The sequence below is a fragment of the Solanum lycopersicum genome, chromosome 12 (genome assembly GCF_036512215.1).
Source record: "Solanum lycopersicum chromosome 12, SLM_r2.1".
In the NCBI taxonomy this organism is placed as follows: Eukaryota; Viridiplantae; Streptophyta; class Magnoliopsida; order Solanales; family Solanaceae; genus Solanum; species Solanum lycopersicum.
The window spans coordinates 36,295,121-36,318,633 of NC_090811.1; the positions used below are offsets into that span (position 1 = coordinate 36,295,121).

Sequence of the window (23,513 nt, forward strand, 5' to 3'; positions counted from 1 at the left end):
TGCTATTGTTGTTGTTACTGCTGTTATGGATGTAGTTGTTACTGCTGTTAATGTTATTGTTATTGTTGTTGTTGTTGTTGTTGTTGATCTTGTTGTTGTTGTTCTTGTTGTTGTTGTTGTTATTGTTATTATTGTTATTATTGTTGTTGTTGTTTTTGTTGCTCTTGCGGTTATTGTTGTTATTTTTTTTGTTGTTGATGATGATGATGTTACTATTATTGCTGTTGTTGTTATTTCTGGTGTTGTTGTTATTGTGGTTGTTTCTATTTTTTTGTTGTTGTTGTTGTTGTGGTTGTTGTTGCGAGTGTTGCATGTGTTGTTGTTGTTGATGTTGTTGTTAATGTGCATGTTGTTTCTGGTGTTGTTGTTATTTTGTTGTTGTTGTTGTTTTTGATGTTGTTATTGTTGTTGTTATTGACGTTGTTATTTTTACTATTATTGTTATTGTTGTTGTTGTTGTTGTTGTTTTTACTGCTGTTGTTGCTGCTACTGTTGTTGTTGTTGTTGTCGTAGTTGCTGCTGTTGTTGTGGCTTTTTTTGCTGGTATTGTTAATGTTTTTTTTGTTATTATTGTTATTTTTTGTTGTTGTTATTATTGTTTTTCTTTTTGTTCTTGTTGTTGTTCCTGTTTTTGTTGTTGTTATTATTGTTTTTGTTGCTTTTGTTGATGTTATTGTTGTTGTTGTTACTTTTGTTGCTGTTGTTGTACTTATTGTTGTTGTTATTGTTGTTGTTGCTGACGTTGTTGTTGTTGTTGTTTTTGCTGCTGTTGTTGCTGTTGTAGTTGTTAATGTTGTTGTTGTTAACCTTGTTGAATTTGTTGTCATTGTAGTTCTTGTTGTTGTTGTTGTTGTTGTTGACGTTGTTATTGTTGTTTTTGTTTTTGCTGATGTTGTTGCTGTTATTGTTGTTGATGTTATTATTGTTGTTGTTGTTGTTATTGTTGTTTTTATTATTGACGTTGTTGTTGTTTTTATGGTTGTTGTTGTTGTTACTGCTATTGTTATTGTTAATGACGTTGTTGTTGTTGCTATTATTGTTGTAGGTTTTGCAGTTGTTGTTGTTGACGTTGTTGTTGTTGTTGTTATTGTTGTTGTTGCTGTTATTGTTGTTGTTGTTGACGTTGTTGTTGTTGTTGGTGCTGCTGCTTTTGTTGTTGTTTTGTTATTATTGTTTGTTATTGTTGTTGTTGTTGTTTCTATTGTTGTTATTGCTGTTGACGTTGTTATTGTTGTTTTTGTTGTTGTTGCTACTATTACTTTTGTTGTCGTCGTTGTTGTTGTTGTTGTTGCTAACGTTTTTGTTGTTGTTATTTTTGTTGTTTTTGTTGTTGTGGTTGTTTTTAACATTGTGTTGTTGTTGTTGTTGCTGCTGTTGTTGTTGTTCTTATTGTTATTTTTGATGTTTTTATTATTTTTCTTGTTCTTGTTTCTATTGGTGGTGTTGTTGTATTAGTATTTGTTTTTGTTGCTGTTATTGTTATTGTTGTTATTGTTGACGTTGTTGTTGTTGTTGCAATTATAATTGTTGGTGATGTTGTTGTTGTTTTTGTTGTTTTTGTTGTTGTTATTGACATTGTTGTTGTTGTTGTTACTGTTGTTGTTTTTGTTGTTATTAATATTGTTATTGTTGTTGTTGTTGTTGCTGTTGTTGTTGATGATATTGTTGTTGTTATATTGTTGCTGTTGTTGTTGCAGTTGTTGTTGTTGACGTTGTTATTGTGTTGTTGTTGCTGTAGTTGTTGTTGCTGTTGACGTTGTTGTTGTTGTTGCTGCTTTTCTTGTTGTTTTTTATTGTTGTGGTTGTTGTTGTTGTTATTGTTTCTATGATGGTTGTAGTTGTTAACGTGATTGTTGTTGTTGTTGTTGTTACTTTTATTGTCGTTGTTGTTGCGGTTGTTGTTGTTGCTGACGTTGTTGTTGTTGTTGTAATTGTTGGTGTTGTTATAGCTTTTAACATTGTTGTTAATTTTGTTGCTATTGTTGTTGTTGTTATTATTGGTGTTCTTCTTGTTATTTTTGTTGTTTTTGTTATTGTTGTTGTTGCTGCTTGTGTTGTTGTTGTTGCCATTGTTGCTTTAAAATATGTTGTTGTTGTTGCTGTTGTTGATGTTGTTGTTGTTGTTTTTTGTAACGACCTGTTTAGTCGTTTTGAGCAGTAGATTTTATTTCTGGAAAAACAGGCTGAGACGACGGAACCCACGACGAAACGTCATGGGCACGACGGACCGTCGAGGGTGTCTCGTCCCAAAACACTTAGAAATTCTGAAATTTGGGTGCTGAAATCCACTCTCTGGACTCTGTGACGGACCTGCAGGACAGACCGTCACAGGCACGACGAACCGTCATGATCCACCGTTTCAAAACACTTCAACTCTTGAGAATTTGGTACAGGGAACGATTCTCTGAACGTCGTGACGGAAGTGAAGGACGGACCGTCGTAGGTACGACAGGCCATCACAGACTCGTTAAGGAAATCGAGTCTCTGACGAACCTGCAAGACGGACCGTCGCAGGCGCGACGAGCCATCACAGGTTGCGTAATCCCAGTTGAAGTCGGAATTCTGGTTAAGTTGTAAAGGGGAGTTTTGGACTATTCCTGCTATAATTATATATTTCGTGTGTCTGTATTAATAACTCAATTTCTTGGGGGATAAAAGAGGCAACCTTAAGTTAATTAGTGGGCTATTATTGTCATCTTTTATTCTTAATTATATACTGATTAGGGTAAAAGAAAGAGGGTTTGAATAAAGAAAATAGAAAGAACAAGAGAAAGAGAGAGAAGGGAATTGATAGAGAGAGAGACGATTGAGAAGGGGAAAACACCAAGCTTTGGGAAAATTTGCTTGCTTGATCACGAATCTTCGGTGGAGGTAGGTTATGATTTTCATGCTTTCATAGTAAACTCTTAATAGAGAATGATATGTATTGGTAGTATTGTAAACCCTACTATGTGCTTAATTGTATGCATGCATGAACGTGATTATATAATTGTGATTATATTAAACATGATGAAGTTATTGTATCCCAAATCTTGATAAAAACCTAATCTCTTTTTAATGATGATGCCTTGGTAAGGGAGAAGGCTTGATGAACTAAAGTAATGAGATTGATGATGCATTGGTAAGAAAGAAGGCTTGATGAATTGATGGAAGGAGATTAGGGGATCGGATGTCACGAACCGACACGTAGTATTAGAGGATTGGGTGTCACGAACCAACACGTAGTATTAGGGGAACGGGTGTCACGAACTGACACGTAGTATTAGGGGATCGAGTGTCACGAACCGACACGTAGATTTAGGGGATCGGGTGTCACGAACCGACACGTAGTATTAGGGGATTGGGTGTCACGAACCGACACGTAGAATTAGGGGATCGGGTGTCACGAACCGACACGTAGATTTAGGGGATCGAGTGTCACGAACCGACACATAGTATTAGGAGATCGGGTGTCACGAACCGACACGTAGAATTAGGGGATCAGGTGTCACGAACCGACACGTAGTATTAGGGGATCGGGTGTCACGAACCGACACGTAGTATTAGGGGATCGGGTGTCATGAATCGACACGTAGTATTAGGGGATCGGGTGTCACGAACCGACACGTAGATTTAGGGGATCGGGTGTCACGAACCGACACATAGATTTAGGGGATCGGGTGTCACGAACCGACACATAGATTTAGGGGATCGGAGTGTCACGTACCGACACAAGAGGATTAATGAATATTGAGGGAGCGGAGTGTCACGTACCGACACAAGAGAAATAAAGATAATGAATCTTGAAAGATGTTAATATACTCAATCTAATGAACATGATTCCCAAATGAGTATGGTATCGAGGCTTGAGTCCTCATGTTTGAACTTGACGGTAATTGTTAATGATATAGTATTTGTTGTTGCTACATGTTGAGTATCATAGTTGATTTTATGATATTACTTGGTATATATTGATTTCTATTTTGAGTTGGCCGATGATATCTACTCAGTACCCGTTTTTTGTACTGACCCCTATTTTTATGTTTTCTTCTTGTTTATTTGTGGAGTGCAGCAAACGTGCCATCGTCTTCAACTCAACAGTAATTCAAGCCAGTCTTACTACATCGGAAATTCAGGGTGAGCTAATTCTTCTAGCTTGGACTGGATCTTCTTCTTCAAGTCTTGATGCCTTGAACTTCCGGCATGGACTAGCTTCTTATGTATTTTTAGTTTTTAGAATACTCTTAGTTTAGTCATTTGATCGTAGATATTGTTGTGATGATGACTTCCAGATTTTGGGGAATAATAGATGTTGAATTTTAGAAGTTAATGAATTGGTCTTTATTTAATTAGTTTAAGTCTTCCGCATTACTTTCTGTTGATATTATATTGAAATGTTAAGGTTAGATTGGTTGGTTCGCCCACATAGGAGGGTAAGTGTGGGTGCCAGTCGCAACCCGGTTTGGGTCGTGACAAACTTGGTATCAGAGCATTAGGTTCGTTGGTCTCATCACACAAGAATGAGTCTAGTAGAGTCTTAAGGAACGGTAGGGGGACGCCTTTTCTTTTCCTTGAGAGGCTATAAGACTTTAGGAAAACTCCATTCTTTCTTTCTTCTTTCGTGCTATTGCTTGGGTCCAATTGGTATCTAGGTGATACAAATTGGTATCTGACCATCGTCACTCTATTTCGCAGATAGTTAGAACTAGAGCAACGACTACGCAACCACCAACACCAGCACCAGCGGGACAGGGTGCGTCTTAGCCAGCCACTGGGGCTGTAGCTCGAGGAAGAGCAGCGGCAAAAGGCTGTGGTAGAGGTCGTGGGAGGACGTCCTCTAGGGGAAGAGGACGAGAACCTAGCCCATCTGATACTACGGCAGTGACTCCTCCACCGACTGAGGAAGTAATAAGAGAAGGGGAGGATGGGGAAAATGAACAAGTGCAGAATGAGGGATTGCCACCCCAACCTACCCCAGAGATGATCAATCAGGTTCTCGCCTATCTCAATGGGTTGTCTGATCAAGGTCAGGCACCTCCAGTGTTTTCTGCACCAACACCTCCGGTTTCAGAGGTACAACATGCAGCCACTATGGCTCCTCGTATGGATGCCTCATTAGATATAGGCACGTTTCCACGTCTGACTACTGGGCCTATAATGACAAATGATCAGCATGAACTTTTCAGTAAGTTCTTGAAATTGAAACCTCCAGTCTTCAAGGGTACTGAATCTGAGGATGCTTACGATTTTCTGGTTGTCTGTCATGAGCTACTACACAAGATGGGTATTGTAGAACGGTTTGGTGTTGAGTTCGTGAGTTATCAGTTTCAAGGGAACGCCAAAATGTGGTGGCGGTCACATGATGAGTGTCAACCAACAGAGGCACCACCTATGACTTGGGTGTCATTCTCTAGCTTGTTTATGGAGAAGTATACCCCTCGGACATTGAGGGATAGGAAAAGGGATGAGTTCTTGAGCCTAGAGCAAGGTAGGATGTCGGTCAATGCATATGAGACTAAGTTTCGTGCACTATCCAGATATGCCACCCAACTTTGTTTCAGTCCACAAGAGTGGATTCGTCGTTTTGTGAAGGGGTTGAGGTCAGAGTTGCGGATTTCAGCCTTACAGGTAGCGGCTACGGCAAAATCCTTCCAAGAATTGGTAGATTTCGTGGTAGAGGTGGAAGGAGTGAATCCAGATGAATTCACCATGGCATCGACATCAAAGAGGTTTTGAAAGGGAGGTGAGTTTAGTTGTTCTTACTCTAGAGGACAGGGTTCTGGAGGTTACTCAGTTCGACCAATTCAGTCTTCGCTACAGACTGTAGTTGGGGGTCCACCTCAGACTGGTCAACACTTCTCTAAGAGGCCTATGCTTGACTCTAGAGAGTGTTATGGATGTGGGGAGACTAGACATATTAGAAGGAATTGTCCCAAACAGAGTTATAGACCCCCAATGGCTAGAGGTAGAGGTGGTCATGGTAGAGGCCGTTATTATGGAGGACGTGGTGGTCGAGGTAATGGTGGTCACCAAAATGGTCGAGGTAATGGGCAAACTGGATCCACTACATCACAACATGGTAGGGGCAACAGACAAACAAACGAAAGGGGCCATTGTTACGCTTTCCCTGGGCGGTCTGAAGCGGAGGCATCTGATTTGTGATTGCATGGCTTCTGTATTGTTTGATACTGGATCCACAATTTCTTATGTATCTTCCTCATTTGCTAATGGTCTAAATTTACATTGGCAATTACTTGATATGCCTATTCGTGTTTCTACTCCGGTGGGTGAGTCTGTGGTAGTTGAAAAGTTATATAGGTCTTGTTTGGTGAACTTTGTGGGGAGCAACACTTATGTAGATTTGGTTATCTTAGAAATGGATGATTTTGATGTAATTCTGGGTATGACTTGGGTTTCTCCGCAATTTGCAATCTTGGATTGTAATGCTAAAACGGTGACGTTAGCCAAGCCTGGGACAGATCCGTTAGTGTGGGAGGGTGACTACACTTCCAATCCGGTGCGTATCATCTCCTTTCTTCGTGCTAAGAAAATGGTTAGTAAAGGGTGTTTAGCTTTCTTGGCACATCTCAAGGATGACACTACCCAAGTACCTTCGATTGAGTCACTTTCGGTGGTCCGTAAGTTTCTGGATGTGTTCCCTGCAGATCTTCCTGGTACGCCAGCAGATAGGGATATTGACTTCTGTATTGATCTTGAACCGGGTGCTCGCCCCATTTCTATACCCCCTTATAGAATGGCTCCCGCGGAGTTAAGAGAGTTAAAAGCACAACTTCAAGAGTTGTTGAGCAAAGGCTTCATTAGACCAAGTGCATCTCCTTGGGGTGCTCCGGTTTTGTTTGTGAAGAAGAAGGATGGGAGTTTTCGAATGTGTATAGACTACAGACAACTAAACAAGGTAACCATAAAGAACAAGTATCCTCTTCCTCGCATTGATGACTTGTTCGATCAGTTACAAGGTGCTTGTGTCTTCTCTAAGATTGACTTGAGATCCGGTTATCATCAATTGAAAATACGGGCAACGGATGTGCTAAAGACTGCTTTTCGAACGAGGTATGGGCATTACGAATTTGTAGTGATGTCTTTTGGTCTTACGAATGCCCCTGCTGCATTCATGAGCTTGATGAACGGGATTTTTAAGCAATATTTGGACCTCTTCGTGATCGTATTTATTGATGATATACTGATATACTCAAAGAGCAAGAAGGAACAAGAGGAGCATTTGAGAATGGTGTTAGAGTTATTGAGGAAGAAGAAGCTTTATGCCAAATTCTCCAAGTGTGAGTTTTGGCTAGATTCAGTGTCCTTCTTGGGACACGTGGTCTCTAAGGAGGGAGTGATGGTGGATCCATCTAAGATTGAGACAGTAAAGAATTGGGTAAGACCTACTAATGTGTCAGAAATACGGAGCTTTGTTGGGTTAGCTAGCTACTACCGCCGATTTGTCAAGGGATTCTCTGATATTGCTTCCCAACTGACGAACTTGACTAAGAAAAATGTTCCATTTGTATGGTCGGATGAGTGTGAAGAAAGCTTTCAGAAGCTCAAGACTTTGTTGACTACCGCACCCATTCTCACCTTGCCAGTGGAAGGTAAGAATTTCATTGTCTATTGTGATGCATCCTATTCGGGTTTGGGTGCAGTGCTAATGCAAGAGAAGAATGTGATTGCTTATGCTTCAAGACAATTAAAAGTGCATGAACGTAACTATCCAACTCATGATTTGGAATTGGCCGCGGTAGTGTTTGCATTAAAGCAATAGAGACACTATTTATATGGGGTTAAGTGTGAGATCTATACGGATCATCGTAGCCTACAGTATGTCTTTACTCAAAAAGATTTGAACTTGAGATAGAGGAGATGGATGGAACTACTGAAGGACTACGACATCTCTATTTTGTATCATCCGGGGAAGGCGAATGTTGTAGCGGATGCTTTAAGTAGAAAGGCGGGAAGCATGGGAAGTCTAGCTCACTTGCAAGCTTTTAGACGCCCATTGGCTAGAGAAGTTCAGATTTTGGCTAACGACCTTATGAGATTAGAAGTAAATGAGAAGGGAGGATTGTTGGCTTGTGTGGAGGCAAGATCTTCCTTCCTTGAAAAGATTAAGGGAAAGCAGTTTAATGATGAAAAATTGATCCGGATCTGAGATAAAGTGTTGCAAGGAGAGGCTAAAGAAGCGACAATCAATGAGGAAGGTGTTTTGAGAATCAAGGGAAGGGTATGTGTGCCCCGTGTTGATGATTTGATCAACACTATTCTGACAGAGGCTCATAGTTCAAGGTATTCGATACATCCGGGTGCAACCAAGATGTACCGTGACCTAAAGCAACACTTTTGGTGGAGTAGAATGAACCGTGATATTGTGGATTTTATTGCCAAATGTCCAAACTGTCAACAAGTAAAGTATGAACACCAAAGGCCCGGAGGAACACTTCAGAGAATGCCCATTCCTTAATGGAAATGGGAGAGAATCGCAATGGATTTCGTTGTTGGTTTTCCAAAGACAATGGGTAGGTATGACTCTATTTGGGTGATTGTTCATAGGTTAACTAAGTCTGCTCATTTTATTCCGGTTAAGGTGACTTACAATGCCGAGAAGTTAGCCAAGATCTATATCTCAAAAATCGTTCTATAACATGGGGTTCCACTATCCATCATATCAGATAGAGGTACGCAGTTTACTTCTAAGTTTTGGAAAACATTGCATGCGGAATTGGGTACTAGGTTGGACCTTAGTACTGCGTTCCATCCTAAGACCAATGGTCAGTCTGAGCGAACGATTCAAGTGTTGGAGGATATGCTTCGTGCGTGTGTGATAGAATTTGTTGGCCATTGGGATAGCTTCTTACCCTTAGCGGAATTTTCATGCAATAATAGCTATCACTCGAGTATTGATATGGCTCAATTTGAAGCATTGTATGGTAGGAGATGTAGGTCCCCCATTGGTTGGTTTGATGCGTTCGAGGTTAGACCTTGGGGTACGGATCCCTTGAGGGATTCGATGGAGAAGGTGAAATCTATTCAAGAAAAGCTTCTAGCGGCGCAAAGTAGACAAAAAGAATATGCAGATCGAAAGGTTAGAGACTTAGAGTTCATGGAGGGAGAACAAGTCTTGCTGAAGGTTTCGCCCATGAAAGGGGTCATGCGGTTTGGAAAAAGGGATATGCTAAGTCCAAGGTATATTGGACCATTTGAAGTACTCAAGCGAGTTGGGGAGGTGGCTTATGAGTTAGCCTTGCCTCCAGGGCTGTCCGGGGTACATCCGGTATTCCATGTGTCGATGTTGAAAAGATACCATGGGGATGGAAACTATATTATCCGTTGGGATTCAGTTTTGCTTGATAGGAATTTGTCCTATGAGGAGGAGCCTGTTGCTATTCTAGATAGAGCAATTCGCAAGTTGAGATCAAGGGAGATTGCATCCATCAAAGTTCAATGGAAGAATCGACCCGTTGAAGAAGCCACTTGGGAGAAGGAGGTTGATATGCGAGAAAGATATCCACACCTGTTCACAGATTCAGGTACTCCTTTTCGCCCTTATTCTCCTTCTTGTGATCGTTTAGGGATGAACGATGGGTAAATTGGTATCGAATGTAACGACCTGTTTAGTCGTTTTGAGCAGCAGATTTTATTTCTGAAAAAACAGGCTGAGACGACGGAACCCACGATGGAACGTCATGGGCACGACGGACCGTCGAGGGTTTCTCGTCCCAAAACACTTAGAAATTCTGAAATTTGGGTGCTGAAATCCACTCTCTGGACTCTGTGACGGACCTGCAGGACGGACCGTCACAGGCACGACAAACCGTCATGATCCACCGTTTCAAAACACTTCAACTCTTGAGAATTTGGTACAGGGAACGATTCTCTGAACGTCGTGACGGAAGTGCAGGACGGACCGTCGTAGGTACGACAAGCCATCACAGACTCGTTAAGGAAATCGAGTCTCTGACGAACCTGTAAGACAGACCGTCACAGGCGCGACGAGCCATCACAGGTTGCGTAATCCCAGTTGAAGTCGGAATCGGAATTCTGGTTAAGTTTTAAAGGGGCGTTTTGGACTATTCCTGCTATAATTATATATTTCGTGGGTCTATATTAATAACTCAATTTCTCGGGGGATAAAAGAGGTAACCTTAAGTTAATTAGTGGGCTATTATTGTCATCTTTTATTCTTAATTATATACTAATTAGGGTAAAAGAACGAGGGTTTTAATAAAGAAAATAGAAAGAACAAGAGAAAGAGAGAGAAGGGAATCGATAGAGAGAGAGACGATCGAGAAGGGGAAAAACACAAAGCTTTGGGAAAATTTGCTTGCTTGATCACGAATCTTTGGTGGAGGTAGGTTATGGTTTTCATGCATTCATAGTAAACTCTTAATAGAGAATGATATGTATTGGTAGTATTGTAAACCCTGCTATGTGCTTAATTTGATGCATGCATGAACGTGATTATATAATTGTGATTATATTAAGCATGATGAAGTTATTGAATCCCAAATCTTGATAAAAACCTAATCTCTTTTTAATGATGATGCCTTGGTAAGGGAGAAGGCTTGATGAACTAAAGTAATGAGATTGATGATGCCTTGGTAAGAAAGAAGGCTTGATGAATTGATGGAAGGAGATTAGGGGATCGGGTGTCACGAACCGACACGTAGTATTAGGGGATCGGGTGTCACGAACCGATATGTAGTATTAGGGGATCAGGTGTCACAAACCGACACGTAGTATTAGGGGATCGGGTGTCACGAACTGACACGTAGATTTAGGGGATCGGGTGTCACGAACCGACACGTAGTATTACGGGATCGGGTGTCACGAACCGACACATAGAATTAGGGGATCGGGTGTCACGAACCCACACGTAGATTTAGGGGATCGGGTGTCATGAACCGACACGTAGTATTAGGGGATCGGGTGTCACGAACCGACACATAGAATTAGGGGATCGGGTGTCACAAATCGACACGTAGTATTAGGGGATCGGGTGTCACGAATCGACACGTAGTATTAGGGGATCGGGTGTCACGAACCGACACGTAGTATTAGGGGATCGAGTGTCACGAACCGACACGTAGATTTAGGGGATCGGGTGTGACGAACCGACACATAGATTTAGGGGATCGGGTGTCACGAACTGACACATAGATTTAGGGGATCGGAGTGTCACGTACCGACACAAGAGGATTAATGAATATTGAGGGAGCGGAGTGTCACGTGCCGACACAAGAGAAATAAAGATAATGAATCTTGAAAGATGTTAATATACTCAATCTAATGAACATGATTCCCAAATGAGTATGGTATCGAGGCTTGAGTCCTCATGTGTGAACTTGACGGTAATTGTTAATGATATAGTATTTGTTGTTGCTACATGTTGAGTATCATAGTTGATTTTATGATATTACTTGGTATATTGATTTCTATTTTGAGTTGGACGATGATATCTACTCAGTATCCGTTTTTTGTACTGACCCCTACTTTTATGTTTTCTTCTTGTTTATTTGTGGAGTGCAGCAAACGTGCCATCGTCTTCAACTCAACAGTAATTCAAGCCAGTCTTACTACATCGGAAATTCAGGGTGAGCTAATGCTTCTAGCTTGGACTGGATCTTCTTCTTCAAGTCTTGATGCCTTGAAGTTCCGGCATGGACTAGCTTCTTATGTATTTTTAGCTTTTAGAATACACTTAGTTTAGTCATTTGATCGTAGATGTTCTTGTGATGATGACTTCCAGATTTTGGGGAATAATAGATGTTGAATTTTAGAAGTTAATGAAGTGGTCTTTATTTAATGAGTTTAAGTCTTCCGCATTACTTTTTGTTGATATTATATTGAAATGTTAAGGTTAGATTGGTTGGTTCGCTTACATAGGAGGGTATGTATGGGTACCAGTCGCAACCCGGTTTGGGTCGTGACATTATTGTTATTGTTTTTCTTGTTGTTCTTGTTGTTCTTTTTGTTTTTTTTGTTATTGTTGTTGTTGCTGCTGGTGTTGTTGTTATTGTTGCTATTGTTGCTGTTAAATTAGATTGTTGTTGTTGTTGTTTTTGATGTTATTGTTGTTGTTATTTTTTCTAGTGTTGTTGTTGTTGCAGCTGACATTGTATTGGTTTTTGTTGTTGTTGTTGTTATTATTGTGGACGTCTTGGTTGTTGCTTTTGATGTTGTTGATGTTGTTGTTTTGTTGTTGCTGTTACTCTTGTTGCTGTTGTTATTGGTGTTATTTTTGTTGTTATAATTGTTATTGTTGTTGTTGTTGTTGTTGTTGTTGTTGCTTTTTCTGTTGATATTGTTTTTATTGTTGTTGTTGTTGCTATTGTTGTTATTGACATTATTGGTATCGTTTTTGTTGTTGCTGTGGGTTATGCTGTTGTTGTTACTATTGTTGATGTTTCTGTTGTTGTTGCTTTTTTGTTGTTGTTTTTGTTATTGCTGATGTATTTTTGTTGTTATTGTTATTGACGTTGTTGTTGTTGTTGGTGTTGTTGTTGTTGTTGTTGTTGTTGCTTGTTTTTATGTTATTGCTTTTGTTGACGTTGTTGTTGTTGTTATTGTTGTTGTTGCTTTTGTTGATGTTGTTGTTGTTGTTGATGTTGTTGTTATATTTGTTGTTGTTGTTGTAAATGTTTTTGTTGCTGTTGTTGTTGCTGATGATGACGTTGTTGGTTTTGCTATTGTTGCTGTTGTTGTTGTAGTTATTGACGCTATTGTTGTTTTTGTTGTTGTTTTTGCTATTTATGTTGTTGTTCATTTTGTTATTGTGGTGATTGTTATTATTGTTGTTGTTGTTATTCTTATTGTTGTTAATTCTGTGTTGTTGTTGTTGATATTGTTGTTGCTTTTATTGTTGTTATTATTTTTGCTGTTGTTGTTGTTGTTGCTGACGTTGTTTTTGTTATTATTGTTGTTGTTATTGCGTTGTTGTTGTTGTTGTTGTTGCTGTTGTTATTGTTGTTGTTTTTGTTGTAGTTGCTACTGTTGTTGTTAATGTTGTTGCTGCTGTTTTTGTTGTTGCTGTTGTTGTTTTTGTTGCTGTTGTTGTCGTTGGCGTTGTTGTGGTTGTTGTTGTTGTTGTTGTTGCTGCAGTTGTTGTTATTGTTGTTGTTGTTGTTGTTGATATTGACGTTGTTGTTATTTTTACTGTTGTTGTTACTGTCGTTGTTATTGCTATTGTTGTTGTTGATGATGACGTTGTTGTTGTTGTTGTTGCTGCTGCTTTTGTTATTTTTTTATTATTGTTGTGGTTGTTGTTATTGTTGTTGTTGTTACTTTTGTGGTCGTTGTTATTGCTGATGTTGTTGTTGTTGCTGCTATTGTTGTTTTTGTTATTTTTGTTGTTATTATTGTTTTTGTTGCTATTGCTGTTAACGTTGTTGTTGTTGTTATTTTTGTTGTTATTTATGTTGCTTTTGTTGTTACTGTTGTTTTTGATGTTGTTGTTGGTATTGTTATTCTTCTTGTTCTTGTTGTTTTTTTGTTGTTTTTGTTATTGTTATTATTGTTGTTGTTGTTGCTGCTGTTGGTAGTGTTGTTGTTAATTATGTTGTTGTTGTTACTGTTGTTGTTGTTGTTGTTGTTGTTGTTTTTATTATATTTTTTGTTGATGTTGTTGTTGTTATTGTTATTCTTCTTATTCTTGTTTTTTTTTGTTTTTGTTATTGTAGATATCGTCGTTGCTATTGCTGTTGCTAGTGTTGTTGTTAAATATGTTGTTGTTGTTACTGTTGTTGTTTTTGTTGTTTTTATTATTTTCTTTGTTGTTGTTGTTGCTGCTGCTGACGTTGTTTTTGTCTTTGTTATTGACATTGTAGGTGTTGCTATTGACGTTGTTGTTATTGTTGTTGCTGTTGTTATTGTTGTTGTTGTTGATGTAGCTGCTTCTATTGTTATTGCTGTTTTTACTTATGTTTTTGTTAACGTTATTGGGTTGTTGTTATTTATGTTGCTGTTATTTTTGTTGTTGTTGTTGTTATAACTGTTGTTGTTGATGTTGTTGTTGCTGTTTTTTGTTGTTGCTATTGTTGTTTTAATTGTTGTTGTTGTTGTTGTTATTTTTAGCGTTGTTGTTGTTTTTTTGTTGTTGTTGCTATTGTTGTTATTGTTGTTTTTTTTGTTGTTGTAGCAGCAGTTGTTGCAGTTTTTGTTATTGTTGTTGTTGTTGCTGTCGTTGTTGTTGTTGTTGTTATTATTATTGTTGTTGTTGTTATTGTTATTGTTGTTGTTATTGACGTTGTTGTTATTTTTATTGTTGTTGTTGTTATTGTTGTCATTGTTGCTGTTGTTGTTGTTGGTTATGATGACATTGTTGTTGTTGTTATTATTGTTGTTGTTGTTGCAATTTTTATTGTTGTTGTTGTTGTTACTACTTACGTGGTTGTTATTGTTGTTGCTGCTGGTGCTTTTGTTGTTGTTTTGTTATTGTTGTGGTTGTAGTTATTATTGTTGTTGTTACTTTTGCTGTCGTTGTTGTTGCTGCTAATGTTAGTGTTATTGTTGTTGCTGACATTGTTGTTGTTGTTGTTAACGTTGTTGTTGTTGTTGTTGGTTTTGTTGCTGATGTTGTTATTGTTGTTGTTGATGTTGTTGTTGATAACATTGTTGTGTTGTTGTTTTTTACGTTGTTATTGTTGTTGTTGTTGTTGTTGTTAATGTTGTTGCTGCTATTTTTGTTATTGCTGCTGCTTTTGTTGTTGTTTTGTTATTGTAGTGGTTGTTGTTATTGTAGTTATTGTTACTTTTGCTGTCATGGTTGCTACTGTTGTTGTTGCTGACATTGTTGTTGTTATTTTTGTTGTTGTAATTGTTGTTGTTGTTGTTGTTGTTCTTTTTATTGTTGTTGTTATCGACGTTGTTGTTGTTGTTGTTGTTGTCGTTGTTGGAGTTGTTGTTGTTGCTGTTGTTGTTTATGATGTTGTTGTTGTTGTTGTTATTGTTGCAGTTGTTGTTGTTGTTGTTGTTGCTGCTGCTGACGTTGTTGTTTTTGTTGTTGTTGTTGTTGCTTTTGTTGTTGTTTTGTTATTGTAGTGGTTGTTGTTATTATTGTTGTTGTTACTTTTGGTGTCGTTGTTGCTACAATTGTTATTGTTGCTGCTATTGTTGTTGTTGCTGAAATTGTTATTTTTATTTTTGTCGTTGTTATTGTTGTTGTTATTGATGTTGTTAACGTTGTTGATGTTGTTGTTGTTCTTGTTGTTGTCTATGTTGTTGTTGTTGTAGCCGCTGTTGTTGTTGTTGTTGATGTTGGTGCAGCAGTTGTTGTTGTTGTTACTGTTTTTGTTTTTGTTATTTTTATTATATTCTTTGTAGTTGTTCTTGTTGCTGCTGACGTTGTTTTTGTCTTTATTGTTAAAATTGTAGGTGTTGCTATTGATGTTGTTGTTATTGTTGTTGCTGTTGTTGCTGTTGTTATTATTGTTGTTGTTGTTGTACCTGCTGCTATTGTTGTTGCTGTTTTTACTTATGTTTTGTTAACGTTATTGGGTTGTTGTTATTTATGTTGCTGTTGTTTTTGTTGTTGTTGTTGTTATAACTGTTGTTGTTGATGTTGTTGCTGCTGTTTTTGTTGTTGCTATTATTGTTTTTATTGTTGTTGTTGTTGTTATTTATAGCGTTGTTGTTATTGCTGTTGTTGTTATTTTTGTTGTTGTTGCTATTGTTGTTATTGTTGTTTTTGTTGTTGTTGTTGCAGCAGTTGTTGCAGTTGTTGTTATTGTTGTTGTTGTTGTTGTCGTTGTTGTTGTTGTTGTTGTTATTGTTATTGTTGTTGTTTTTGTTACTGTTGTTGTTATTGACGTTGTTGTTGTTTTTATTCTTGTTGTTGTTGTTGTTGTTGTCATTTTTGTTGTTGTTGTTGTTGATGATGATGACATTATTGTTGTTGTTATTATTGTTGTTGTTGCAGTTTTTATTGTTGTTGTTGTTACTACTGACGTGGTTGTTATTGTTGTTGTTGTTGCTGCTTTTGTTGTTGTTTTGTTATTGTTGTGGTTGTTGTTATTGTTGTTGTTGTTAGTTTTGCTGTCGTTGTTGTTTCTACTATTGTTATTGTTGTTGTTGCTGACATTGTTGTTGTTGTTGTTGTTGTTTTTGATGCTGTTGTTGTTATTGTTGTTGTTGATGTTGTTGTTGTTAACATTGTTGTGTTCTTTTTTTTACGTTGTTATTGTTGTTGTTAATGTTGTTGCTGCTATTTTTGTTGTTGTTGTTGCTTTTGTTGTTGTTTTGTTATTGTAGTGGTTGTTGTTATTGTGGTTGTTGTTACTTTGCTGTCGTGGTTGCTACTGTTATTGTTGCTGACATTGTTGTTGTTATTGTTGTTATTGTAATTGTTGTTGTTGTTCTTTTTGTTGTTGTCGTTGTTATCGATGTTGTTGTTGTTTTTATTGTTGTTGTTGTCGTTGTTGCTGTTGTTGTTGTTGCTGTTGTTGTTGTGTATGATGTTGTTGTTGTTGTTGTTATTATTGTTGTTATAGTTGCAGTTGTTGTTGTTGTTGTTATTGTTGTTGCTGCTGCTGACGTTGTTATTTTTGTTGTTGTTGTTGTTGTTTTTGTCGTTGTTTAGTTATTGTAATGGTTGTTGTTATTATTGTTGTTTTTACTTTTGCTGTCGTTGTTGCTACAACTGTTATTATTGTTGCTGTTGTTGTTGTTGCTGAAATTGTTTTTTTATTTTTGTTGTTGTTATTGTTGTTGTTATTGATGTTTTTAACATTGTTGTTGTTTTTAATGTGCTTGTCGTTGCTGTTGTTGTTTTTGTTTTTGTTGTTGTTGTGGTTGCTGTTTTTGTTGCTGTTCTTATTGTTGTTATTGTTGTTCTTCTTGTTCTTATTATTTTTTTGTTGTTTTTGTTATTATTGTTATTGTTGTTGTTTTTGCTGCTGGTAGTGTTTGTTGTTGTTGTTGTTGTTAATTTTGTTGTTGCTGCTACTATTGTTGTTGTTTTTGTTGTTGTTGTTTTTATTATATTTGCAACTGTTGTTGTTGCTGCAGATGTTGTTTTTGTTTTCATTGTTGTTGTTATTGTTGTTGACGTTATTGTTGTTGCTATTCACGTTGTTGTTATTATTGTTGTTGTTATTGTTGTTTTTGTTGTTGTTGTTGTAGTTGTGGCTGTTGTTGTTGTTGTTGTTTTTGCTGACATTGTTGTTGTTGTTGTTATAACGTTGTTGTTGTTGTTGTTGTTGACGTTATTGTTGTTGTTTTTGTTGTTGTTGTTATTGACATTATTGTTATTGTTGTTGTTGTTGTAGATGTAGGTTATGTCGTTGTTGTTGTTGTTGATGTTGCTGTTGTTGTTGTTGTTATTTTTTCTGTTGTTATTTTTGTTGTTTATGATGTTGTTTTTGTTGTTGTTGTTGTTATTGTTGTTGACGTTGTTGTTGTTGATGTTGACATTGTTGTTCTTGTTATTGCTGATTTTGTTGTTGTTGTTGTTGTTGACGTTGCTTTTGTTGTTGTTGTTGTTGTTGCTGCTGGTATTGTTGTTGTTGTTATTGACATTGTTGTTATTTTTGTTGTTAATGTTTTTGTTGCAGCTGTTGTTGTTGGTGATGACGTTGTTGTAGTTGTTATCTTTATTGCTATTGTTGTTGCAGTTGTAGTTTTTGACGTTGTTGTTGTTACTGTTATTTTTGTTGTTATTGTTGTTGTTGTTTCCGTTATTGTTGTGGTTGTTGTTGTTGTTGTTGTTGTTATTATTGTTGTTGTTGTTGGTGGTGGTGGTAGTGTTGTTGTTTTGTTGTTGTTGTTGCAAATGATGATGTTGTTGTTGTTGTTATTGATATTATTGTTATTGTTGTTGTTGTTGTTATTGTTGTTATTGTGTTTGTTTTTGTTGTTGTTGTTATTGTTGTTGACGTTGTCGTTGTTGCTATTGACGTTGGTGTTGTAGTTGTAGTTTTTGTTGTTGTCTATGTTGTTGTTGTTGTTGTTGTTGTAGCTGCTGCTGTTGTTGTTGTTGATGTTGGTGCAACTGTTTTTGTTGTTGTTGTTGTTATTGTTGTTGCTGTTGGTGGTGGTGGTGGTGTTGTTGTAGTAGTTGTTGTTGTTGATGTAGTTGTTGCTATTGTGATTGTTTTTATTGTTGTTGTTGTTATTGTTGTTGTTGTTATTGACGTTGCTGTTGTTGTTATTTTTGTTGTTGTTGCTGCTGTAGCTGTTTTTGTTGTTGTTAATTCTTTTGTTGTTGTTGTTGTTGCTTTAGTTGTAGTTATTGTTGCTCTTGTTGTTGATGATGTTGGTGTTTGTGTTGTTGTTGCTACTGGTGTTGTTGATGTTGTTGTTGTTTTTGTTCCTGTTAATTATGTGTTATTATTGCTGTTGCTGTTGTTGTTTTTGTTGTTATTATTTTTAATGTTGTTGACGTTGTTATTGTTGTTGTTGGTTTTCTTGTTGCTGTTGTTGTTGTTATCGACGTTGTTTTTTTTATTTTATTATTGTTAATGTTGTTGTTCTTGCTGTTATTGTTGTTGATGACGTTCTTGTTATTGTTATTGTTGTTGTTGTTGTTGTTGTTAACGTAGTTTTTTTTTGTTATTTTTGTGGTTGGTTGTTGTTATTGTTATTTTTGTGGTTGGTTGTTGTTAACAGCAACTAGAACAACAACAACAACAACAACAACAACAACAATAATACCAACAAGAACAACAACTATAACCACAATAACAACAATACCAACAACAACAACAATAACAACAAGAACAACAACAACAAGGACAACAACAAGGACCAAAACAACAACAACAACAACAACAATAACAACAACAACAACGTCAAAAGCAATAATAACAACAAAAGCAACAACAACAACAATAACAACAATAACAACAATAAGAAAAACACCAACAAAACCAACAATAACATTAACAAACACAGCAACAACAACAACATCAAAAACAACAATAACAACAACAACAACAACAATAAGAAGAACATCAACAACAACAACAATAGTATTCAATAACATTAACAAACACAGCAACAACAACAACATCAAAAACAACAACAACAAAAACAACAACAACAAAAACATTAACAGCAACAACAACAACAACAAGTACAACAACAACAACAGTAACGACACCACCACCACCAACAACCCCACCACCACCACCATCACTACCACCACCAACGACAACAATAACAAACAACAATGACAACAACAACAAAAAATAACAACAGCTCCACTACCACAACCACCACCACCAACAACAACAATAACAAACAACTATAATAGCAATAGCAGTCGCAACAACAACAACAACAACAATAACAATATCAATAACAAAAGTAGCAACAATAACAACAACAACTACATCAACAACAATAGCAAACAACAACAACAACAACGTCACCAACAACAACAACAATAACAACAACAACAACTGCAAGAACAATAACAGCAACAACAACAACAACAACTGCAAACAACGTCAACAGTAACAACAACAAAAAACAACACTAATTACAACAACAACAACAACATACACAACAACAACATCAAACAACAAGAATAAAAATAACAAAAACAACAACTACACTACAACACCACCACCACAAACAAGAATAACAATAACAAGAACAACAACAAAAACAACAACAACAACAACAGCACAATAACACCAACAACAATAGCAATAATAACATAAACAACAATAACAGCAGCGCTAACAACAGTAGCAACAATAACAAAAGTAAAAATAGAAACAACAACAACAAAAGAAGCTACAACAACAATAACAACAACAACAACAAGAAAAATAAGAAAAATAACACCAACACCACCAACACCACCACCCACAACAACAACAACAATAACACCACCAACAACAATAATAACAACAGCAACAACAACAATAGCAACAAATGCAATAACATCAACAACAACAATAATAACAACAACAACAACAACAACAGCAACAACAAAAGCAAACAACTACAACAAAAAATAAAAGCACCAACAACAATAGCAAAAACAGCAACAACAACAAAAACATCAGTAGTTACAGCAACAGCGGCAACAACATCAACAACAATAATAATAGCAACAACAGCAACAACAACAACATCCGCAACAACAACAGCAACAACAACAACAACAACAAAAACAACACAACCAACAACAACACAACCAACAACAACAATAACAACAACAATAATAAAACCAACAATAACAACAGTAGCAAAAAAATCAACAAAAACAATAACATCATCAACAACAACATCATCAGCAACATCAGAAGCTAAAACAACAAAAGCAACAATAACAATAACAACAACAACAGCAAAATCAAAAGTAATAGTAACCGCAAAAACAACAGCAACATCTATACAACAGAAACAACAGAAAAAACATCTACAACAATAATAACAACAACAACAAACAAAAACAACAGCAATAGCAGCAACAACAATAACAACAAAACATTAACACCTAAAATTGCAACAATAACAAAACCATCATCATCATCATCATCAACAACAACAACAACAACAACAATAACAACAACAACAACATAAACAACACCAACAACAGCAGCGTCAACAATAGCAACAACAACAACAAAAGTAACAACAACAACAGCAACAACAAAAGTAACAACAACAGCAAGAATAACAAAAAAAGCAATAGCACCAAGAACAACAATAACCAAAAAAGAACAACAACAAGAACAACAACAATATAAACAACAACAACAATTGCAGCATGAATAACAACAATAGAAACAACAAAAGCAATTAAAAAAGCAACAAGAACAACAATAAAAAAAATAAAAACAGCAATAATAATAACAACACCACCACACCAACAACAACAAAAACAACAACAACAACAATAAAGATATCAACAATAACAACAGCAACAAGAACAATAAAAAAACAACAACAACAACAACAACAAAAAAAAACTATAACAATCACAACAACAATAACAACATCAACAATAGCAGCAACCAAAATAACAACAATAACAACAACAGCAATAGCAATATTAACAGCAACAACAACAACAACAACAACAACAGCAACAAAAACAACACCAACACCAACACCATAACCACCACAAACAACAAGAATAATAACAACAACAACAACCACCACAAATACAAACAACAACAATAGCACCAAAACCGACACCAACAACAGCAACAACAACAGCAAGTAACAACAACAACAACAATAACAACAACAACAACAACAACTGCAACAACAACAACATAAACAACAATAGTATAAACAATAACAAGACAAACAACAAAAACACAACAACAACAACAACAACAATAACATTAACAACTGCAACAACAACAACAAAAACAACAACAACAACATCAAAAACATCAAGAACAACAAATAGAAACAACAAATACAACATCAACAACAAAACCAACAACGCCAAGAACAACAATAATAACAGCAAAAATAACAGCAAAAACAACACCAACAAAGACAATAAGAACAACAACAACAATAGCAGCAGCAACAACAGCAATAACAACAAACTAGAACAACAACAATAACCACAAAAAATAACAATACCAACAACAACAACAACAACAATAACAATTGCAACATCAACAACAACAACAACCGCAAATAACAACAACCACAATAGAAAATAAAAGCAACACCAGCAACAACAGTAAAAACAGTTTCAGCAGCAATAACAACAACAACAACAATAATAACAGCAGCAACAACAACAACAACAACAAGAACAAGTAAAATCGATCGATCCTAAAATAAAGAACGAATCACATTTTAGAATTAGCACACTAACTAACTTGTTTATTCGTTTTGTATTTTTATTATCAAGAGCCCTCTAATTCATTCTCCTAATGTTAGAATACTAATTTTTGGGACTGGGAGTTCACGTGTTTCTATTGTATTTTATCCCCTACACAAAATGACAATAATATATTCTCCTAATTCATCGATAATTAGGGGTATCTAACATTAAATAATGTCGATTCGTTTAGTTACAAGACCTTGTCTGTTTTTGTTTGAATAGAGCAACTAGAACACCACCACCAACAACAACAGGCAAAAGAACAACAACAACAACCACATCAACATCAACAACAACAGCATCATCAGCATCAACAACAATAACAACAATAGCAAATGTAATAGTAACCGCAACAGCAACAACAACAACAACAACATCAACAATAGAAACAACATCAATAACATTAATAACAACAACAACAAACAACAACAACAACAACAAATAACAACAACAGCAATAACAATAACAACAACAACAACAACTACAACAACAACAACAACAACTACATATTCAACAACAACAACAGGAGCAACAATAAAAATAATAGCAATAAGAACAACAATAACCAAAAAAGAACAACAACAACAATAACAACAAAAATAGCAATAACAACAACAACATAAACAACAGTAACATGCATAACAACAATAGAAACAACAAAAGCAACAACAGAAACAATAACAACAACAGCAGTAACAACTGAAACAACAACAACTGCCATATCACCACCACGACCACCATAAACAACAACAACAACAACTGCAACAACAATAACAACAACAACCATAATAACAACAACAACAATAATAATAATAACAATAACAACAACGACAACAAAAAATAACAACAACAACAACATCAACATCAACAACAACAACAAAAACAACTACAATAACAATAACAACAATAACAACAACAACAACAAAAACAATAACAACAACAATAAGAACGTGAACAACAGCAGCAACAACAATAAAAAACAACAACAACAACATCAAAAACAGCAACAACAACAACAAAAACAAACAACAACAAGAACAACAACATACACAATAACAACAACAACAACAACAACATATACAATAACAACAAACAACAGCAACAACACAACAACAACAATAACAATAACAACAACAACAACATAAAAGAGAACAACAAACAACAACAACAACAATAACTACAACACGAACAATAACAACAGCAACAACAACAAGAACAACCACAATAGCAACAACAGCAACAACAACAAAAGTAACTATATAAATAACAACAACAAGAACAACAATAACAACAACAACAACAACTATAACAACAACAACAATAACAACAACAACAAGAAGGACAACAACAACAATAATAACAACAGTCATAGTAGCAATAACAACAACAACAACGACAAGGAAAACAACAACAACGATAACAATAACAACAACAACTACAATAAAAACAACAATAACAATAACAACAACAAGGACAATAACAGAAACAAGGACAACAACAACAACAACAACAACAACAATATAAACAACAGCAACAACAACAGCGTCAACAATAGCAGCAACAATAACAAAAGTAACAATGGCAACAACAATACCAAAAGCAACTACAACAATAATAACAACAATAACAACAACAACAATAAAAACAACAACAAAAACAATAAGAACATGAACAACAGCGGCAACAACAATAAAAAAACAACAACAACAAGAACAACAAC

The 23,513-nt window shown here is 36.1% G+C and overlaps 1 protein-coding gene across 1 annotated transcript; it reads left to right on the forward strand.

Annotated features, from left to right (window-relative positions):
- The first annotated feature begins 25 nt into the window (after positions 1 to 25).
- LOC138340342 (uncharacterized) lies at positions 26 to 18,208 on the forward strand. The gene is made up of 12 exons (XM_069292057.1): positions 26 to 239; positions 514 to 543; positions 785 to 1,045; positions 1,456 to 1,530; positions 1,839 to 2,129; positions 12,976 to 13,249; positions 13,699 to 13,932; positions 14,129 to 14,142; positions 14,440 to 14,550; positions 15,313 to 15,486; positions 17,541 to 17,674; positions 18,161 to 18,208. Exons 1-12 carry the CDS (start codon positions 26 to 28, stop codon positions 18,206 to 18,208), a joined length of 1,860 nt encoding a protein of 619 aa, XP_069148158.1.
- The last annotated feature ends 5,305 nt before the right edge of the window (positions 18,209 to 23,513 follow it).